Source organism: Panulirus ornatus, chromosome 30 (assembly GCF_036320965.1).
Source record: "Panulirus ornatus isolate Po-2019 chromosome 30, ASM3632096v1, whole genome shotgun sequence".
Classification (NCBI taxonomy): domain Eukaryota; kingdom Metazoa; phylum Arthropoda; class Malacostraca; order Decapoda; family Palinuridae; genus Panulirus; species Panulirus ornatus.
The window spans coordinates 22,667,665-22,689,247 of record NC_092253.1 but is presented as its reverse complement, the minus strand read 5'-3'; the positions used below and the strand labels follow the sequence as shown (position 1 = coordinate 22,689,247).

At 40.7% G+C, this 21,583-nt stretch overlaps 2 protein-coding genes across 3 annotated transcripts in view; both read right to left on the bottom strand.

The window, feature by feature from the left end:
- Positions 1–21,583, bottom strand: part of LOC139758476 (phosphatidylinositol 3,4,5-trisphosphate 3-phosphatase and dual-specificity protein phosphatase PTEN-like) — a 342,351-nt gene that overhangs the window by 285,771 nt on the left and 34,997 nt on the right. The gene's annotated exons all lie outside the window — the stretch shown is intronic.
- LOC139758480 (uncharacterized) overlaps positions 5,890–21,583 on the bottom strand; it is a 229,155-nt gene continuing 213,461 nt past the window's right edge. Inside the window, exons 1-3 of one of the 2 annotated variants that reach the window (XM_071679954.1) lie at positions 12,392–12,604; positions 7,066–7,160; positions 5,890–6,126 (exon numbers count right to left, since the gene is read on the bottom strand). In XM_071679954.1, coding sequence (XP_071536055.1) covers positions 5,976–6,126; positions 7,066–7,160; positions 12,392–12,448 — 303 coding nt within the window. In that variant the 5' untranslated portion in view covers positions 12,449–12,604 and the 3' untranslated portion in view covers positions 5,890–5,975. Of the gene's footprint in view, positions 6,127–7,065; positions 7,161–12,391; positions 12,605–21,583 lie in introns of those variants that run through there. The other variant, XM_071679953.1, reaches the window with a different exon arrangement.

The following is a 21,583-nucleotide window of genomic DNA, read 5'->3' as shown; positions in this document are numbered from 1 at the left end:
ACCCATACAAATCTTCACCTTAGCCTCCACAAGATAATGATCAGACATCCCTCCAGTTGCACCTCTCAGCGCATTAACATCCAAAAGTCTCTCTTTCGCGCGCCTGTCAATTAACACGTAATCCAATAACGCTCTCTGGCCATCTCTCCTACTTACATAAGTATACTTATGTATATCTCGCTTTTTAAACCAGGTATTCCCAATCATCAGTCCTTTTTCAGCACATAAATCTACAAGCTCTTCACCATTTCCATTTACAACACTGAACACCCTATGTATACCAATTATTCCCTCAACTGCCACATTACTCACCTTTGCATTCAAATCACCCATCACTATAACCCGGTCTCGTGCATCAAAACCACTAACACACTCATTCAGCTGCTCCCAAAACACTTGCCTCTCATGATCTTTCTTCTCATGCCCAGGTGCATATGCACCAATAATCACCCATCTCTCTCCATCAACTTTCAGTTTTACCCATATTAATCGAGAATTTACTTTCTTACATTCTATCACATACTCCCACAACTCCTGTTTCAGGAGTATTGCTACTCCTTCCCTTGCTCTTGTCTTCTCACTAACCCCTGACTTTACTCCCAAGACCTTCCCAAACCACTCTTCCCCTTTACCCTTGAGCTTCGTTTCACTCAGAGCCAAAACATCCAGGTTCCTTTCCTCAAACATACTATCTCTCCTTTTTTCACATCTTGTTTACATCCACACACATTTAGGCACCCCAATCTGAGCCTTCGCGGAGGATGAGCACTCCCCGCGTGACTCCTTCTTCTGTTTCCCATTTTAGAAAGTTAAAAAAGTACAAGGAGGGGAGGATTTCTGGCCCCCCGCTCCCGTCCCCTGTAGTCGCTTTCTACGACACGCGAGGAATGCGTGGGAAGTATTCTTTCACCCCTATCCCCAGGGATAATATATATATATATATATATATATATATATATATATATATATATATATATATATATATATATATATATATATATATATATTATATATATATATATATATATATATATATATATATATATATATATATATATATATATACACACACATATATACACATACACACACATACACACACATACACACACATACGCACATATACACACACACACACACACATACATATATATATATATATATATATATATATATATATATATATATATATATATATATATATATATATATATAGAACATCAGACTGGGGAAGAATAATGTGGTTTCAGAAGTGGTAGAGGATGTGTGGATCAAGTGTTTGCTTTGAAGAATGTATGTGAGAAATACTTAGAAAAACAAATGGATTTGTATGTAGCATTTATGGATCTGGAGAAGGCATATGATAGAGATGCTTTGTGGAAGGTATTAAGAATATATGGTGCGGGAGGCAAGTTGTTAGAAGCAGTGAAAAGTTTTTATCGAGGATGTAAAGCATGTGTACGTGTAGAAAGAGAGAAAAGTGACTGGTTCTCAGTGAACATTGGTTTGCGGCAGGGGTGTGTGATGTCTCCATGGATGTTTGATTAGTTTATGGATGAGGTTGCTTGGGAGGTGAATGCAAGAGTTTTGGAGAGAGGGGCAAGTATACGGTCTGTTGTGGATGAGAGGGCTTGGGAAGAGAGTCAGTTGCTGAGCGCTGATGATACAGCGCTGGTGGCTGATTCGGGTGAGAAATTGCAGAAGTTGGTGACTGTGTATGGTAAAGTGTGTGAAAGAAGAAAGCTGAGAGTAAATGTACATAAGAGGAAGGTTAGTAGGTTCCGTAGGGTTGAGGGACGAGTCAATTGGGGAGGTAAGTTTGAGTGGAGAAAAACTGGAGGAAGTGAAGTGTTTTAGATATCTGGGAGTTTATTTGGCAGCAGATGGAACCATGGAAGCGGAAGGGAGTCACAAGGTGGGGGAGGGGGCGAAGGTTCTGGGAGCGTTGAAGAATGTGTGGAAGGCGAGAATGTCATCACGAAGAGCAAAAATGGGTATGTTTGAAGGACTAGTGGTTCCAACAATGTTATATGATTGTGAGGCATGGGCTACAGAAAGGGTTGTGCGGAGGTTAGATGTATTGGAAATGAGATGTTTGAGGACAATATGTGGTGTGAGGTGGTTTGACCGAGTAATGAAAGGTTAAGAGAGATGTGTGGTAATAAAAAGAGTGGTTGAGAGAGCAGAAGAGGGTGTATTGAAATGCTTTGGTCACATGGAGAGAATGAGTGAGGAAAGATTGACAAAGAGGATATATGTGTCAGAGGTGGAGGGAATGAAGAGAAGTGGGAGACCAAATTGGAGGTGGAAGGATGAGCGGGAGACCAAATTGGAGGTGGAAGGATGGAGTGAAAAATATTTTGAGCGATCGGGGCCTGAACATACAGGAGGGTGAAAGGTGTGCAAGGAACAGAGCGAATTGGAACGATGTGGTATACTGGGGTCGACGCTCTGTCAGTGGATTGAACCAGGGCATTTGAAGCGTCTGTAGTAAACCATGAAAAGTTTTGTGGGGCCTGGATGTGGAAAGGGAGCTGGGGTTTCGGCGCATTACACATGACAGCTAGAGACTGAGATAAACAAACATGGCCTTTGTTGTCTTTCCTAGCGCTACCTCGCGCGCACGCGGGGTAGTGGGGTGCCATTTCATGTGTGGCGGGGTGGCGACGAGAATGGACGTCGGTAGCATGTATGAATATGTACATGTATATATATATGTATGTGTATGTATATGTATATATACGTTGAAATGTATAGGTATGTATATGTGCATGTGGGGGCGTTTTGTATATAAGTGTGTATGTGGGTGGGTTGAGCCATTCGTCTGTTTCCTTGCGCTACCTCGCTAACGCGGGAGACAGCGACAAAGTATAATATATATATATATATATATATATATATATATATATATATATATATATATATATATATATATATATATATATATTGGGGTTCGTGGCTATAAAAAGGTAATCATCATTAACTCATTATACGTAACATGTCATATAAAATATACAAAATTAATCAATTACGAAATATGATGTAAGAATGCTCTCTGTAGCCGCCAGTCATGGGAAGTGGACTGGGGCCGTAAAATATGTGTTACTGAGGACCAGCGATCTGTGCTTGTCATAAGTGAGACAAAACAGATAAAAAGAAAAAGAAAAAATCTCTGCCCAAGTGCCAGTTATCAAACATCATGGAACAGGTGTAAAACATGAAAGCAGTGGAAGGGGAGAGGGGCGCTGCAATTCTAAACATGGCTTTAAAATGTAAAGAAAAAAAAATCCACCAGCTTATTCCTAAAGATTTTCTGGCACAGTGTCATGCATGTAGCGCTTCCTCCTGTTCAAGGTGAATCTACAGTGTGGGAAATGACTTACCCTATCCTGACCATGTTACGACGAGTGTGGGTAGAGCCATATGAACGAATGGGTATACGAAAGTCTCGAGGTGAACAAATGTGTTTCAATCTAATCCAGCCTCTCTTACTAGATCTTCAACTAGACCCATATCTAACTATGGTATCCATTCCATCCAGCTCACAGAGAAGTGCGCAAACTCAGGATGTTCCAGTACTTTTTTTTTTTTTTTTTGGTGTAGAACGAAATTTGAAAAAAAAAAAAAAATGCAGATAATTCAGAAAACCGATACTTGTCAACTTGAGGAATATCGTAACAGACAGTAATCTACGACTTTGTGGCTTAATATGTTGTACAGTGTACGGTTCCTGACCTTCTGTTGTTCTCTGCATGGATACTAACCTACTGTTGTTCTCTATGGTTCCCCAAATACTGTTGTTCTCTGTATGGTTCCTGACCTACTGTTGTTCTCTGTACGGTTCCTAACCTACTGTTGTTCTCTGTATGGTTCCTGACCTACAGTTGTTCTATGTATGGTTTCTAGCCTACTGTTGTCCTCTGTATGGCTCCTGACCTACTGCTGTTCTCTGTATGGTTCTTGACCTACTGTTGTTCTCTGTATGGTTTCTAACATACTGATGTCTGTATGGTTCCTGATCTACTGCTCTTCTCTGTATGGTTCCTGATCTACTGCTGTTCTCTGTATGGCTCCTAACCTACTGTTGTTCTCTGTATGGTTCCTAAAATATTGTTGTTCTCTGTATGGTTCCTAAAATACTGCTGTTCTCTGTATGGTTCCTAGCATGGTTGTTCTCTGTATGGTTCCTAACCTACTGTTCTCTGTATGGTTCCGGACCTACTGTTGCTCTCTGTATGGTTCCTGACATAGTGTTGTTCTCTGTATGGTTCCTGACCTACTGTTGCTCTCTGTATGGTTCCTGACATACTGTTGTTCTCTGTATGGTTCCTGACCTACTGTTGTTCTGTATGGTTTCTAAGATGCTGATGTTGTCTGTATGGTTCATGACCTACTGTTGTTCTCTGTATGGTTCCTGCCCTACTGTTGTTCCCTGTATGGTTCCTGGCCTACTGTTGTTCTCTGTATGGTTGCTAACCTAATGTTGTTCTCTGTATGGTTGCTAACCTACTGTTGTTCTCTGTATTGTTCCTGACCTACTGCTGTTCTATGTATGGTTACTAACCTACTGTTGTTCTCTGTATGGTTACTAACCATACAAGAGAACAACAGTAGGTCAGGAACCATACAGAGAACAACTGTTGTTCTATGTATGGTTCCTAACCTACTGTTGTTCTCTGTATGGTTCCTAACTTACCGTTGTTCTCTGTATGGTTCCTAACCTACTTGTTCTCTGTATGGTTCCTGACCTACTATTGTTCTCTGTATGGTTCATGACCTACTGTTGTTCTCTGTATCGTTCATGACCTACTGTTGTTCTCTGTATGGTTCTTGGCCCGTGTTCTCTGTATGGTTCCTGACCTACTGTTGTTCTCTGTATGGTTCCTGACCTACTATTGTTCTCTGTATGGTTCCTGACCTACTGCTGTTCTCTGTATGGTTCATGACCTACTGTTGTTCTTTTTATGGTTCATGACCTATTGTTGTTCTCTGTATTGTTGCTAACCTACTGTTGTTCTCTGTATGGTTCCTGAACTATTGTTCTGTATGGTTCCTGACCTACTACTGTTCTCTGTATGGTTCCTGACCTACTGTTGTTCTTTGTATGGTTTCTGACCTAGTTATCCTCTGTAAGGTTCCTGGCCTACTGTTGTTCTCTGTATGGTTCCTGACCTACTGTTGTTCTCTGTATGGTTCCTGACCTACTTTTGTTCTCTGTATGGTTTCTAACATACTGATGTTCTCTGTATGGTTCCTGACATACTGTTGTTCTCTGTATGGTTCCTGACCTACTTTAGTTCTCTGTATGGTTGCTAACCTACTGTTGTTCTCTGTATGGTTGCTAACCTACTGTTGTTCTCTGTATGGTCCCTGACTTGCTGTTCTCTGTAAGGCTCCTATCCTACTGTTGTTCTCTGTATGGTTCCTAACCTGTTGTTCTCTGTATGGTTCCTGACCTGCTGTTCTCTGTATGTTTGCTAACCTTCTATTGTTCTCTGTATGGTTACTGACCTACTGTTGTTCTCTGTATGGTTCCTTACCTACTGTTGTTCTCTGTATGGTTCCTGGCCCGTGTTCTCTGTATGGTTCCTTACCTACTGTTGTTCTCTGTATGGTTCCTTACCTACTGTTGTTCTCTGTATGGTTCCTTACCTACTGGTGTTCTCTGTATGGTTCCTTACCTACTGTTGTTCTCTGTATGGTTCCTGACCTCCTGTTCTCTGCATGGTTGCTAACCTACTGGTTTCTTTCCAAATGCTGTACCGTGACTCTCCTGGAGTTGCACCGTGAATGGGACCTTGCTTGTGTTCCTCCGGACCCCGAACATTGCAACTCGCGTCCCTTCCTCAAAGAGATTCCCAACATGAATGGGTTCAAATGATAGTTCGGTAGCTTTAGAATATTTATTTCATCTCCAGCTGGCTAGAACTGCTGACAAAAGGAACTATAATTTCCTCCGTAGCACTTTTACCAATTCACGGATACCTGTCCCATGGAACGGTGCAGACGCTACCGCAACAAACGCCAGTAGGGCAGCACTTCTCGGGGCCATTGCCACAATCGTAGTCGTTATGACAGGCGTAGAAGGTGTGGTCGTCCAGGCCGGAGGGTTCGGCCAATCGCTTACTGCGGGAGACCATGGGTAGAGGTTACGTCAAGATACACTCGCTATAACCAATATGGACAGAGAACTCTTTGGCTCCCACTGTAAACACTAGCTGTATAATCAACATTACTATAAATGATAATCATGATAATATCAGTACTTTAATTCTTAAGAATAAAGTCATATACCGATGTAAGTGTGTCAGAAGCAGCAGTACAGGCGATTATAAGGTTATGCAATAAAGATGTCTGAACATCGGTAGTAACTTTGTCCCTAGGATGAAAAGTAGCAGGTAAAGACATGTGCTGCTGTAATAGTACTGGTAGAAAGTAGAACGTTGTAGGGTCTAGCGAAGCTGCAGCAAACAATAGTAGAGAGAACAGGTACACAGACATGAAGAAATACAACAGTAGAAGCGAGAAAGGACGAAGCAGAAGCAGGGTGGGAGTAGAAAGTTATCCAGCAGGTGGAGCAGGAGAACCAAACACGGTAAAGTAGGAGTGAATCTAGCAAAGGAAAGACAGCGGTGCGACTGACGGCAAAATAAATCAAGGTGTTTTGGGACAAGCAAAAGAAAGAATAAATAGAAGAGTGAACACGGGTAAAGAGGCATCAGAGGGAAAACAGGCAGTGGCACCAAGCAGGCATGGACATGCAAGAGAGAGAGAGAGAGAGAGAGAGAGAGAGAGAGAGAGAGAGAGAGAGAGAGAGAGAGAGAGAGAGAGAGAGAGAGAGAGAGAGAGAGCGGCAGGCAGCAGAGAAGAAACTCAACAATAAAAACATCGAAAGCAAGAGGACTCACACAATGCAAAAAGCAAGACCGAATCGACCGCAACCGCTAAAAAAGCAAGCAGAAATAAACAAGGTGAGCCAGAGGCAAGCAAGCAAGCAAGCATTAGCGACAGCAGCAGTCCGGCATTCCAGCCGCCCGCTCTGGACATTCCAAGCGAACCACTCACGATAGCGATCCTCCTGCTGGCGGCGCAGAAGGGAAGAGCGGACACACTCCGGGCTTCTCCCGCCGGTAAGGAACACCCTCCACTCTGAGCGACGCCTGTGGGTAGATGGTTGTTATTCCGTACCTACACGAGTGTCCTGGTCTGGTCTGAGGGTCAGTACAACTTTACCTCTCCTACATGCCAGGGGTCATCCTAGATAATCTTTTGTGATGTTTTTTCTCTTGTATTCTATTTATCTATTTATTATACTTTGTCGCTGTCTCCCGCGTTAGCGAGGTAGCGCAAGGAGACGGACGAAAAAATGGCCCAACTCACCCACATACGCGTGTATATACATACACGTCTTATAAAGGAAAAATGTTAGGTTACAAGAGATAAATCTAACCTTTGCATCAGCCACTCAACGCATGCATGAATGCAACATTATGAACTTGACTGCTGCACAATCAATAAATTCAGGGACAATAACTGAGGAAATTGTAAGACATGAATTAATAATGTATTCATAACAATGTTCTAACTCAGATCCTTGGAAAATCCTTTGTCTTTGACAAATAATTCATTTATCATAAACCTTGCTACATAATCCAATCATTATTGCTCAAACTATGTAAACATTTCTCGAAGTCAACTGCTAGGTAACTGATTCAAAGCTCCCAAATCCTTGTATCCAGTTTTCTTATTATGTAACCTGTAATTCAAACTATGTGGCCCAGTCCCTGTATGGGCAGGACGGGTGTACCGTAAAGTCGCAGCTTAAGCTTACCATCAAGACAGTCATACCGCACACTAACACCTCTCATTTACCTCCCACAGCATCGGGGAACATTAGATAACCATGGTGACATCACATACCCTTGACACACCTTCACCTGGAAACCACTCACTCTCCTCCCCTCCAGCGCGCGCACCTGCTTTTGTTATCACGGTAAACAATAGATTTAGGAGCTTTACATGTACTTCATATATCCGCAACACCATCTTCTTGAGCAAGGTCTCTATGTCAACTCTTGTCTTCAGATCCATAAGCACCACAGGATTTAATCTTTTTTCTTGCACTTACAGAGTTTCCACACACAGTCTGCCACTCCAAAAGCAAAACTTCGCCGCAGTCAGACGGTCTGTGACTTCCACCACACCCTCTCAGTCACCACTCTCCTGTATGTACATCACACCAGTTATACGCAACAGACTTGGTATATCTCTAATTCGAAGATTGCCTCTATAAAGGGACCAAAAAAAAAAGATTCCAAATGTTCCAGTGGAAGAAACCATCAAAATCACACTCTTCACAATGTGTACGGACGGCGAACGTCACTTTTTTCATCCATAAGAAAGCCTTGAGCGCGAGCGTGGACCCAACTCTTTATGTATGATTTCTATCAGTTAACAGGATTTCTGCAGCTTCAAGGCTACAACACCCCATACGCTCCTTTGAAGCTACAGGTTCCTTTACACAGCCAGAGTAGAAAAACCTCAAGTCGAAGCCCACTAAAACCTATCATTGTTATATATATATATATATATATATATATATATATATATATATATATATATATATATATATATATATATCAAGGCGTAGGAAAATATACTGACTAACGCGATGCCGCTAATATATTAATTCCTTTAGGCAATGCGATGAATCTCGACAAGAGATCTGTCCAGGTCGGCAAAAGAGGATTCTCAGAGCAAAACTGTCATATCTAGTAACAGTCTAGGTATCATAAGCCAGGTATTGGCCTAGCTATCATCAAAGTAACAGCTTAACCAATCACGCGTCAGGTAATAGCCTAGCCATCATCCGCCGGGTAATACCACAACGGTCATGCATCAGGTCACCGTCAGGTAATAACCACAGTCATCATGGAGTGGACCAATGGATTAGAATGTTCTAGGTTAGACTACGTTTCCATTACTGAGGCTTTACCGTTACGTCACCCAAAGAAAATGTGAAGTATAATAATACACTTAAATGTGCACAAATACTGTATCTATATGTCTTCCGCGTAATTACATGACAAATAATCGCTCTCTGTATAAGATTACTGGGTAAGAAACTTTTCACAATGACGTGAAAGTTTAACTCAAGCTGGTGGTTAGTTTAGATGCTTTGAGGTAATAATGTGGAAATAATCCAGAAATCATGCAATATAGGCCATGTCCCTTGACGATATACCAAGAAACATCCAATGAATTCCTGAAACTACAACACCGTCCAATAGACAAATTAGTCAGTCGATCGCTCTCAAAGGTCAGCAATTAATACCAGCCATTAATATATATGAAGCGGGGGGCTGGAAATCCTCCCCTCCCGTTTATAATTTTTCAAAAGAAGGAACGGAGAAGTGGGCCAAGTGAGGATATACCCTCTAAGGCTCACTCCTCTGTTCTTAACGCTACCTCGCTAACACGGGATAAGGTGAATGTGTATAATATATATATATATATATATATATATATATATATATATATATATATATATATATATATATATATGAGAGAGAGAGCGAGTCAGTGGTGCGCATGATCTAAAACAAAGAAATTCTTAATCAAAAACTCGCGCAAGAAAATTCTGCGGGCTGTGTTTATAAAGTTTCCTGTAAAAATTCTAACGTTTTATGTTGGGAAGACTGGTAATGATCTTTTATGTTTGACAAAGCAACATAAATATAGTATAAGTACAGGACAAAAATCAAATGCTTTGTATAACCCCGTTAGAAATTATGACGAATGTGCTGACCGGTGTTAACGCTAATTCAATTATCAATTGTAACTCCTTTTCAGCGAGAAATATCATTGAATTTTCTATTATCAAATACACAAAGAACTGTAACATTTATATCAGTGAAGATCTATACAAGCTTGATAACTCTGTCGTAGGCAAAATTTGTAAACAATTCCATTTCCTGTCCACATAATAAAGATTTTGACACCACCGAACATCATCAGGAAACGCTTGTTTACCAATGGCGTCTTAGCTTTGTCTCTTCCTTGTATATCACCTGACTGTTCTACGGCTTCTATTTCATTCTTGTACATCCTCTGACGATGTGATTATTACACGAAAGTGCACTTGTGAACTTATCATGTTTCCTTTTCCTGTGGTTTTAAGTACGAATTCACGGGGAAATGAAACACGATAAGTTCCCAAGTGCACAGGAACTTACCGTGTTTCATTTCCCCGTGAACTCATGGGAATATACTTGATCACGCGCTAAGTTGTGATCCTTTTCCAACACACACACACACACACACACACACACACACACACACACACACACATATATATATATATATATATATATATATATATATATATATACACACATATTTTTTTTTTTTTTTTTTTTCTTTGTCGCTGTCTCCCGCGTTTGCGAGGTAGCGCAAGGAAACAGACGAAAGAAATGGCCCAACCCACCCCCATACACATGCCTTGATTCAATCCACTGACAGCACGTCAACCCCGGTATACCACATCGCTCCAATTCACTCTATTCTTTGCCCTCCTTTCACCCTCCTGCATGTTCAGGCCCCGATCACACAAAATCCTTTTCACTCCATCTTTCCACCTCCAATTTGGTCTCCCTCTTCTCCTCGTTCCCTCCACCTCCGACACATATATCCTCTTGGTCAATCTTTCCTCACTCATTCTCTCCATGTGACCAAACCATTTCAAAACACCCTCTTCTGCTCTCTCAACCACGCTCTTTTTATTTCCACACATCTCTCTTACCCTTACGTTACTTACTCGATCAAACCACCTCACACCACACATTGTCCTCAAACATCTCATTTCCAGCACATCCATCCTCCTGCGCACAACTCTATCCATAGCCCACGCCTCGTAACCATACAACATTGTTGGAACCACTATTCCTTCAAACATACCCATTTTTGCTTTCCGAGATAATGTTCTCGACTTCCACACATTCTTCAAGGCTCCCAGAATTTTCGCCCCCTCCCCCACCCTATGATCCACTTCCGCTTCCATGGTTCCATCCGCTGCCAGATCCACTCCCAGATATCTAAAACACTTCACTTCCTCCAGTTTTTCTCCATTCAAACTCACCTCCCAATTGAATTGACCCTCAACCCTACTGTACCTAATAACCTTGCTCTTATTCACATTTACTCTTAACTTTCTTCTTCCACACACTTTACCAAACTCAGTCACCAGCTTCTGCAGTTTCTCACATGAATCAGCCACCAGCGCTGTATCATCAGCGAACAACAACTGACTCACTTCCCAAGCTCTCTCATCCCCAACAGACTTCATACTTGCCCCTCTTTCCAAAATTCTTGCATTCACCTCCCTAACAACCCCATCCATAAACAAATTAAACAACCATGGAGACATTACACACCCCTGCCGCAAACCTACATTCACTGAGAACCAATCACTTTCCTCTCTTCCTACACGTACACATGCCTTACATCCTCGATAAAAACTTTTCACTGCTTCTAACAACTTGCCTCCCACACCATATATTCTTAATACCTTCCACAGAGCATCTCTATCAACTCTATCATATGCCTTCTCCAGATCCATAAATGCTACATACAAATCCATTTGCTTTTCTAAGTATTTCTCACATACATTCTTCAAAGCAAACACCTGATCCACACATCCTCTACCACTTCTGAAACCACACTGCTCTTCCCCAATCTGATGCTCTGTACATGCCTTCACCCTCTCAATCAATACCCTCCCATATAATTTGCCAGGAATACTCAACAAACTTATACCTCTGTAATTTGAGCACTCACTCTTATCCCCTTTGCCTTTGTACAATGGCACTATGCACGCATTCCGCCAATCCTCAGGCACCTCACCATGAGTCATACATACATTAAATAACCTTACCAACCAGTCAACAATACAGTCACCCCCTTTTTTAATAAATTCCACTGCAATACCACCCAAACCTGCTGCCTTGCCGGCTTTCATCTTCCGCAAAGCTTTTACTACCTCTTCTCTGTTTACCAACTCATTTTCCCTAACCCTCGCACTTTGCACACCACCTCGACCAAAACACCCTATATCTGCCACTCTATCATCAAACACATTCAACAAACCTTCAAAAACCTTCATATATATATATATATATATATATATATATATATATATATATATATATATATATATATATATGTAAATGGAAAAAATATCAAGGCTTAAGCGACGCCACAATAATATTACGAGGCACTGATATCTTCGAGTTCTAAGAGAATGTTTACACCCTCAGTTATGAAATAAAAGGTTCCATCCATAACTACATAAATACCACCTCATTAAACGATAACCATTCTTAGCCTGTCTTACCGTGGCTAGGATGACCAACACGGCCAGCCACGACAGTAAGTTCGTCCTGGCAAACATCACTACTGGAGAAGGACGCGGCAGCACCTCGATACCGGGAACTAGTGTAGGGAAGACCAGGAGAGTTGGTCACGACCACGCCGACCGAAGGTCTGCCTGAGAGTGATGAGATCTCCCGGGACCCCCGCCTCGGGTGCTTTCGCCGTGCGTTCGCCTGGACTAGTATGTTTAGCTGGGACGGCCCAACGTGCTGACGTAGGTCGGGTATTTCCCGGGAACTTCTGTATCCGCTTACTTCTTTCTCCGACTATATGATCACCCGCCCGTGAGCTCATTTTGAAACTCCTCAGCACACAACTCCACTCACCTGCCTTGAGGCTATTAGAATATTTTCCTACTATTTGTTCCGTGAACCTTCGAGCATCAGTAAAAGTTGTTTGGAAAGTGTTTATGTTGTTGGAGTTCCAAACTGTTGATGCCTGAGTGTCATTGCCAGTATCCGCTCATGATGATAACAATGTAAGGTTCTGTACACAACGTTGGGATCTGTAGAATAAATATGGTTGAGAAAGACGTGACGCGAGAAAATGATAATACGTATACATTGTTTTCGTCCAATCCAAAAATGTTTAGGGCACGCTAGACGTGATTCAACGTTGACAGTATATCTCATATAAATCATTAACGACACATTCATACTGTAAACTCCTTTGTATACATCAGAAAAATAAAGAGTAAAGTATTCCACAAGTGCGCATGTGTGGTGCGACACGAGTCTTCCTGCAGGTCTTAATGAGCCAGCGAGGAATGACAAGGTCACCCCCGCAGGTGTTGGTACACCCTCGCAGGTGTTTGCTACACCTTTGCGGGATGACACCGATAATCCTGCAGGTTTTGATGAGGCCCGCGCGGGATGACATGGGCTCTCCTGTAGGTTTGGGTGAGCCCATATGGGATGACAGGCACTTTTCCTCAGATGATAATAAAAAGCCCTTGCAGGGTAAAATGAGCCCTACGACAGGCGTTAATGAGCCCGTGCGAGACCCCCCCCCCCCCAAGAGACCCGCACCCCCGAGACCCGCACCCCCGAGACCCGCACCCCCGAGACCCGCACCCCCGAGACCCGCACCCCTTAGACAGAGAAGAGAGAGCAGAGGAGACTATCAAGATGAGTGAACAGAGAAAGTACAGAGGTGACCGAACACGATGATTTCCCAGACTGGGAAACAGTTACCATGGGAACCAGCCAGACGACCTAACCTTACGAAAACAGAAGGGTTAAAAATCATTTCATTCCCGCGTTGAAAATTGTCAAATATTCTCAGTCTCATCTAGACTACTATTTAATCCTTGATCAGTCCGATGTCACTCACAGTAATGGTACAAACTCGTAGGCAAAAGTTTTACTCCGACTTAATAGGCGAAGCACTTTTCCTTCAAGAAGATTCTAAAACATATGTAATGGCTTACCAGTACGTACAAATGTCACTAACACCGCACATGTTTAAGAAGGGACTTGACAACAACTTCGCTTCCACTCCAGCTCGGATGCTAGCTGCACCACAGTGTTCAGGCATTTCTCTTCAAGACATGTGATGGCCATTTTACTCCTCGAACACTAAGCTCTATCTTCTGTGACATCTTCTACCAACAGTCTAAAAAAAAAAAAAGGACCCAGCGGTCTGTTGCTGTTTGTACGCCTACGTAACGCTGGCCATGACAACTACAGAATTCCTGCTATTACGAAATTCATTAAGTTCTCTTACTGTAACAGGTGAAAACTACTGTTAACGACTGTTATATTTGTATCAAGAATATGGACACTAGTTTCAAATCGCTTTAATAAAATCATATCAAATATCTGGAAGCATTCGCACGGACTTGGTATTTTGTCATTTACTTTTACGAGGGTAATATCTGATTGCTTATGAATTGTGCCACACGCGGCACATTCCAAAAACTATTGTATTTTTTATATATTTTTCAAATATTGCGTAATGGAAATTTGAATATTAACAATACTAATTACACATTTCCATGTTATCTATATTGCTATATTATTTAAAGTCGAAGTTGTAATTATACATTTAAGAAGACCAACCTAAAGAAAGATTATTAATAATCATTACATATATCAAAATATGAATATCTTGAATAATTCATTGGCTGATGGATATTAAAAGATTTAATAATTTTCCCAATATTTCTGTCGTCATTGGGTGCTATGTTAGCACCTCTGTCAAAACAATCAATAAGCGAGAGGTTTGAGGTAAACACCCACTGGTGTCCTCACAACAGTCATCAATTATAAGGAAATCGTGAACAAACTGAATGGAATCACTCCATTATTACCATTGTCATGACACACCAATGCCAGAGCCGTCCGATGTAGTTACTGGTCACCAACTTGCTCCATTTTCTTTGTCTCGGTTTAAGCTACGCCTCAGCTATTGCCTGTTTATATAAATCAGATCGAACAAATTGCTTCTATCATAGTTGTAAAGATCATAAGATACTTTAAAAAATCTGGTAACAATACAGCTACTTAATTACAGATGATTATTCGAAAAAAAGTCAATTTATTTTCATTTTATATTTCAATGTCATCAAGGATATCACATGAACTATGTGTTGCATGTGTACAAGGTCGCTCTACATGATATGAACTTAATCAGATTGAAGCAATTCATCGCATTTTACACAGCACACACATCCACCTAAGAGCTATTTGACTATTTACTATTATGACCCTAATTATGCAATTCCATAACTATTTTTAGCAGAATCGCTGCTTGAACTCATTAACTTCTTTATTTTCTGTTCTTATTCATTAAAGGCCCGGTACGCTAGTTACACGGTAATAGCACCCAAGTAACACTAATGCAACCTTTGCCAGTAATGGCACACCACAAGATAGAGACGTCACATACAAATGCTTGTGTCAAACTTAAGTCTTGGCGAATCTTTAAACACACACACACACACACACACACACGTTATTTACAATTTCCTATCACGATAGTTATGTAACACCAAGATCAAAGTGGCCATTACGTGCACGCAATCTATCAGCAGTGGTTAGTATAAAATCAAAATATTGAGCAAAATTTATTGAAACATAATACATGATTCAAGCCAATGTTCCTATGTTCAGTTTTGCCTTCTCACGAATCAACGGCATATTTCGTGCTTGTCCAACAATTTCTCTGGATGGTTGTAATCATTATGAAGTTCATTCTCATAACGTCGAGACTCAGCTTTATCTTTCTTATCTGATCTGGCTTCTAGAATACGAGCATTGCACATAATGTGTCTAATCTTTGGATCTCAGTGGTAATCCAATACCTCACTTTGTCTAAGCCGGACCTCCATGAGTGGCGACAAACTATGCAAAATAAATAAATATTTGGTCCTGAAGTTAGCCCATGATTCCATTGTGTGTGTGTGTGTGTGTGCTCGGGGTGCCATTACCGGCACAGCTCGTGCCACAACAGCACTATGGGGAAGGCGTGGGCTGTGTAATATGTGATGAACTGCCTCAAGAACGGGCTGTCATTGACAAAGTGCCCGTGACATGCATAGTCACGAGCGAAATCTTCAAACGCATTACTATGGAACATCGACTTCATCATACATCTAAACTGTGCATTCTAATCTATATCATAACCAACATCTTCGTCTCATACATGTACTTTAAGTACACTATCCCAAACTCAGACACCTAGTGATATTTTATCTGTATTACTTTGGAACTTTTTATCTGTATTACTTTGGAACTATCTACCAAATAATAACAAAAATATATACTTCAGTACTTCTACCGAAATTTCTCGCATTACGGGCTCCACTCTTCCATTACTTAGCATACCTAGAAACTGTAAATATGATCTGAAGAACCTACTTACTATAAAGCGCTTAGTATGCTTGTACTGGTTCATAAACAGCACAACAGCAAGTGTCGCCCAACCGAGGCAAAGAAAATGGAAGAAGTTAAGTAACCTGTAACTGCGTTTGACGACACCAGCCTATCTCAAGGTCATGACCATATTGACTGGGGAGTAATAACAGCCAGGTTGTTCAAGACTTCCCTATGGAGATGGTAACTATTGTGATGACATCTGTGGCAAATTTTGTTTGTCTCAAACTGCTTTACTGCTTTGCTTCTCAGAGTTACTACGTAGCATCAACTGCTGAGAGAAATATCTTAAAATGAATTTTCAATATTTAACATCCGTCTACACAATTATTGTTGTATTGCTTACTTAAAGTGGTATATAGAAATACTACTTAACAATCTTTCTTATCGAAATATTTTTTAGGCATATAAATTGTACCTGAGATATTAAATGTTAACATAAAAATATGAATCTTTAAAAAATGTTGAATATATATAGTTTATACTTATGTTCCAACTAACAACCTTTATGAAAAAAACACAAAATACAAAAATTTATGGATGTGCCCCATGTGGCGCAATCGGGTAATGATCAAATACATTAATTTGACGAAGAATGTCTCCGGGAGTATTACTATGTAACATGTCATGAAATGTAAAGGTGAAACAAAGTGAAAAATTCATCTAATGTAACAGCACAGCTGGCAACTGTAGTTTTTTTCAACCATAGGATGAGACTTCAAACTTCTCGTTGTCACTACAGATGACAGTTTGAATAAGAAGAGTTAAGTCAGCACTATTATCAAATTTGCCTCAAACCGTCTATATCCCGGCAGACGGAGATCACTACAAGCCCCGCCATCAGAGACCATGAAGGTCTAAACCATCATCAGTCACGCTCGCCTACGCCTCTCCCAGCCTTGGTCCTCCACACTAACAGCTAGACAGAGGGACTAGCTGGAAAGAGTGCGTGGTGAATCATCGTGGACCCATCTGACACCACGGACCAAGATGCCGTCCGTCATCTCGCTGAACCCTCGCCCACCAACACCGGCAGCTCACACACAGCAGCTTGGCGATCAACCGCTGACACATCCCCGTTGCAAAGACCTCCCCACTCATGCCTCACCGCCATGGACAGCCGTTCGCCACCACAAACCACTTGTACCTTGCACCGATCACAGCTCGAGATAAGATATATAAAAACAGCCCTATACCTACCACACTGTGAATGTTATACACAATCCATGAACCACCGAATAGCTACGTAAACAGCTTACTTTTCTGTGAGGCTATGGAATAAGTAAACTGCTGTATCACTCTAACCAGTCATCACTTAATAGTCAACTAACAATCACTACCAATAATCACTAAGTACGTAAAGAATAAACTATAGCATTTACTCTAAACATTCCTGCCACTGTGTCGATGTGCTACCTTACTCACGTTTATTCAAAGCGTGTAGTTCTCCAGCCCCACCTTGATCTTTAGCAACTTTATGTTTAATTAACTAATTACTATCATCACTTCCCACTAGTTCTGCCATATCTATAATACCTCAACTGTGTATTTTCAGCCGAGGGGCTGCCTACACTCAAAAAAAAAAAAAATAGTTCTTTCTTCAGTCATAATTTTTTCTGTTCCAGGCTGAGTATTTTCGGTTCTAAGCCGAAGACCTTGCATTATGGTGGCCAGTATCACGCAAGACTACAACCAACACGTTGTTGGTGATGGCAGAAGTGATCAGAAACATACGACTGTTTTAGACGAGTGAAATGGGAATCACAAGACTTGAACAGAATTAGCTCTACGCTATTATAAATACGATGGCCCAGGTCATATACGTCGGGTTTGTGCACTCGGGGAGCCGTTACTGGCAGTGGTGGGCTGTCCGTGTTTCATTGTAGTGTAGTAGTGAGCGCTAAGGTGGACGTAAGTGTAGAATGTGGTGTATTGTTTCATTCCAAATAATGTCAGTTCATGAGTGAGCTACAGCAGACATTCGTGCCATGTAAGAGGAAATATGTATACGATTAAGAGTTTCATCAACAACGTAATTAGTAAATTTCTGGATAATTTCCAAAAAGTAATGTATTTTACGATATTTTTCACGAAATGATATATTGTGAAATTTATCATAAACAATAGAAATTACTAATTTCCATGATAATGCTATTGTTATACTACCATTTAGTCTTTAAAATATACTTTACATAAAAAAGACAGACAATAAAGTAAATACAGATAAGAATGATTTTTAAATACCAATAAATGTATACAACAGGAAATGGAGTAGTTAATGGATGTTAAAAGACTTAATATTCAAAACATTTCACAGCCAACGGCTGATTCTACGTATCAACTCTAAAAAAACTATAAATGGGCAGCAACTATGTCTGCCGATTATGTCAACACAGCAGTTATCAGTTACACACGAAAATTGTGAAGAAACTGGCTGTTATAACTCCACAATCGTTATGGCCATGACCCTGAGCAATGCTTGTGTTGTTGAACGCAGTTACTGGTCAACAGCTTATTCCATTTTCTTTGTCGCGGTTTAAGGGATACTTCGACTGTTATGTTACTTTACGGACTGTACAAACATGTTTTACAAATAATAGTTGTAGCTAGTAAGTAAACAAAGAGCAGACCCCATAAGAAGCAATAAATTTCAGGTCGAAAGACAGCTAATTCATTGCCATAACTGCTGATTTTTCTACGTAACTGACATAGGAATTTAACAAAAACACCACTGGATGTGTTTTACATACAGTATTTAGGGTACAAATTATGAGACAAAGACATTGGTTTTGATATGGATTATTCTAAACAATGTAGATGTGTGATTAAGAGGAACATCAAGAAGTAACAGGCGAGTGTAAAGATTCTCCAAGACCTTGCCATGGGCTGTCGTATTATTATGTAGCTGGTTGGCTGTTTGGACTTTTGGCCTATCTCATGAGCCGAGTTTATTTAGAATGACGCGATTCATCACATCTTACGCAACACATATAGTCCACCTGGGGCCCAATTTCACACCCTCTGCCAACATAAACAATCTCTGTAATGGATATCAAACTGCTGCCTTGATCAAGACTGTCAAAACCATTGACAATTTACAATCCCTTATGTGAAGTTCTCTTTAAGCATGTTTCCTATACTAAGTAATTTTAGGTCGTCCGGGTGGTTCCTATGGAGGAGTGTTTCTTATTATATCGGGAATATAAATGGCAGATCGCCTCTGCGCTCTGTTCCATCATCTTGTGAGTCGACCTTGTACTGTGTCTGCTCTATCATCTCGTGGGTAGCTCTTGTACTCTTTTCTATCACCTAGGTAGGTCGCCCCTGTTCTCTTTCTGTTCTACCATCCTGGTAGGTCGCCCATGTTCTCTATCTGTTCTATCACCTGTTCTCTATCTGTTCTATCACCTTGGTAGGTGGCCGCTGTACTCTCTCCGTTCAATGTGTCTTTGTTCAACTACGGTGATCAACACCGAACACATTATTCGAGTCACGGATGCACCAGTGAATTACACAGAGGGTCATTTTCTTAGACTTGAATTCGAATGGTTTGGCTGAGGAACGAAGATGTTTGGTCAGCTGATTAATAAGGCTTTGGGCCTATCAACTACCAGGACTATTAAGACTGTCAACAGCAGATTATAACTACCCTTTCTCGGGTAGGTCATTATTGGCACAGGTCGACCCGTATGTAACTGTAATGTCGTGAGCTCTTAGGTGGCTGTGTGTGTGTTGTGTAAACCATTATGAACTGCCACAACTCATACACAATTTCAAATATCAATGCATCAGAGGGTTGTCACTGAGAGTCCCTGCCAAGCTTAGAAGAGGCAAATTCTTACACTTGCACATTACTATATAATATTCGTACCTATTTTATCATATATATCTCTTGCGCCATGAACAGACATCATAACCATATTTGTCTTATAACTGAACCTTAACTACAATAAGCTAAACTTAAGACATCCAACCAATGGTCTTTTATTGTTTGAATTACTTTGTAATGACTCTACGAAAAATCAACAAATATCAACATTTGCTGTATATCTACGCGAAATTCGTTGCGTCTTCTGGTCTCCACACTTCCTTCCCTTACGAACCACAACCATGACTCGTAAAACCTACATAATATAAGCAGTTTACCATGCTTGTACGATCTGTAATATAAACCGTCTAACAGCCGAAGTGTTACCCACACCGAGACAAAGAAAATGGAACGTTCTTGACCATTAGTTGCGTCTAACGACACCTCCAAATCTCAAGGTCATGACCATGGTAACTGTGAAGTAATAACAGTTCTTGTTATCAATGATAACTGTTGTGGTGGCATCAGCGGCACACCTTTATCTGCCTTAAAACTGTCGCCAGTTTACCTTCTGGTTTGTCAGGGTTACCAAGAACGACAAACTGTTGGCAAAGATATTCCGAATATAATCTAACATCCACTAACCTTTCTGTTTTCTTTATATTTTCATATACAGATAAATATATCAATAATTTTTCTTTTAAATCAATTTTCAAATATAAATATGATTATCTAGAGAACAAAAGGTAATATTCCAATATCATTCTCATTAAAATAAATAATTCAAATTCTTGATATACATTTCCAACCAAGTTCCGTGTAGAAAAAATATATAAAAAATACAATACTTTTTGCAATGCGCCCCGTATGGCGCAAACTAGTACCTCCTAACATATAAAGATATGTCTAAACATATAGCATTACATTATCTTTCAGGATGTTTTTAATATTTGACTGCAAATACATTAAGAAAATTCATAGTAACATATACAATGCAGAAGTAGGTCGCCGCTGTACTCTCTTCAATCATGTCGGTGGGTCCTCTATGTACATTGTCTGTTCTATCATCCGGGTAGGTCGCCCCAGGACATTTTCTGTTCCTGCCCATCTCTGTTTTCATCCACCACCTATACCCTCATTTGTCAGCGGTTCTCTCTCTCTCTCTCTCTCTCTCTCTCTCTCTCTCTCTCTCTCTCTCTCTCTCTCTCTCTCTCTCTCTCTCACACACACAAAATAGCGACACTGGTCAGGGAAGGCTGGATGGTTCCCAGCAACCCTCTATGCCCTACACCAAGAGACTGGGACCATGAGAACGAGGAGGATTAACACTCAGCGAATGATGACTGTTTTCCTTTTTCTTTACTTGGAAGAATACGTGATTATCAACATGGTAATCTTCCATCAGAGCCCAAACTCTTCAGTGCATCAACAAAAGACCTCTTTGGGAAAGTTGTTTACATTCCTTCTTCCT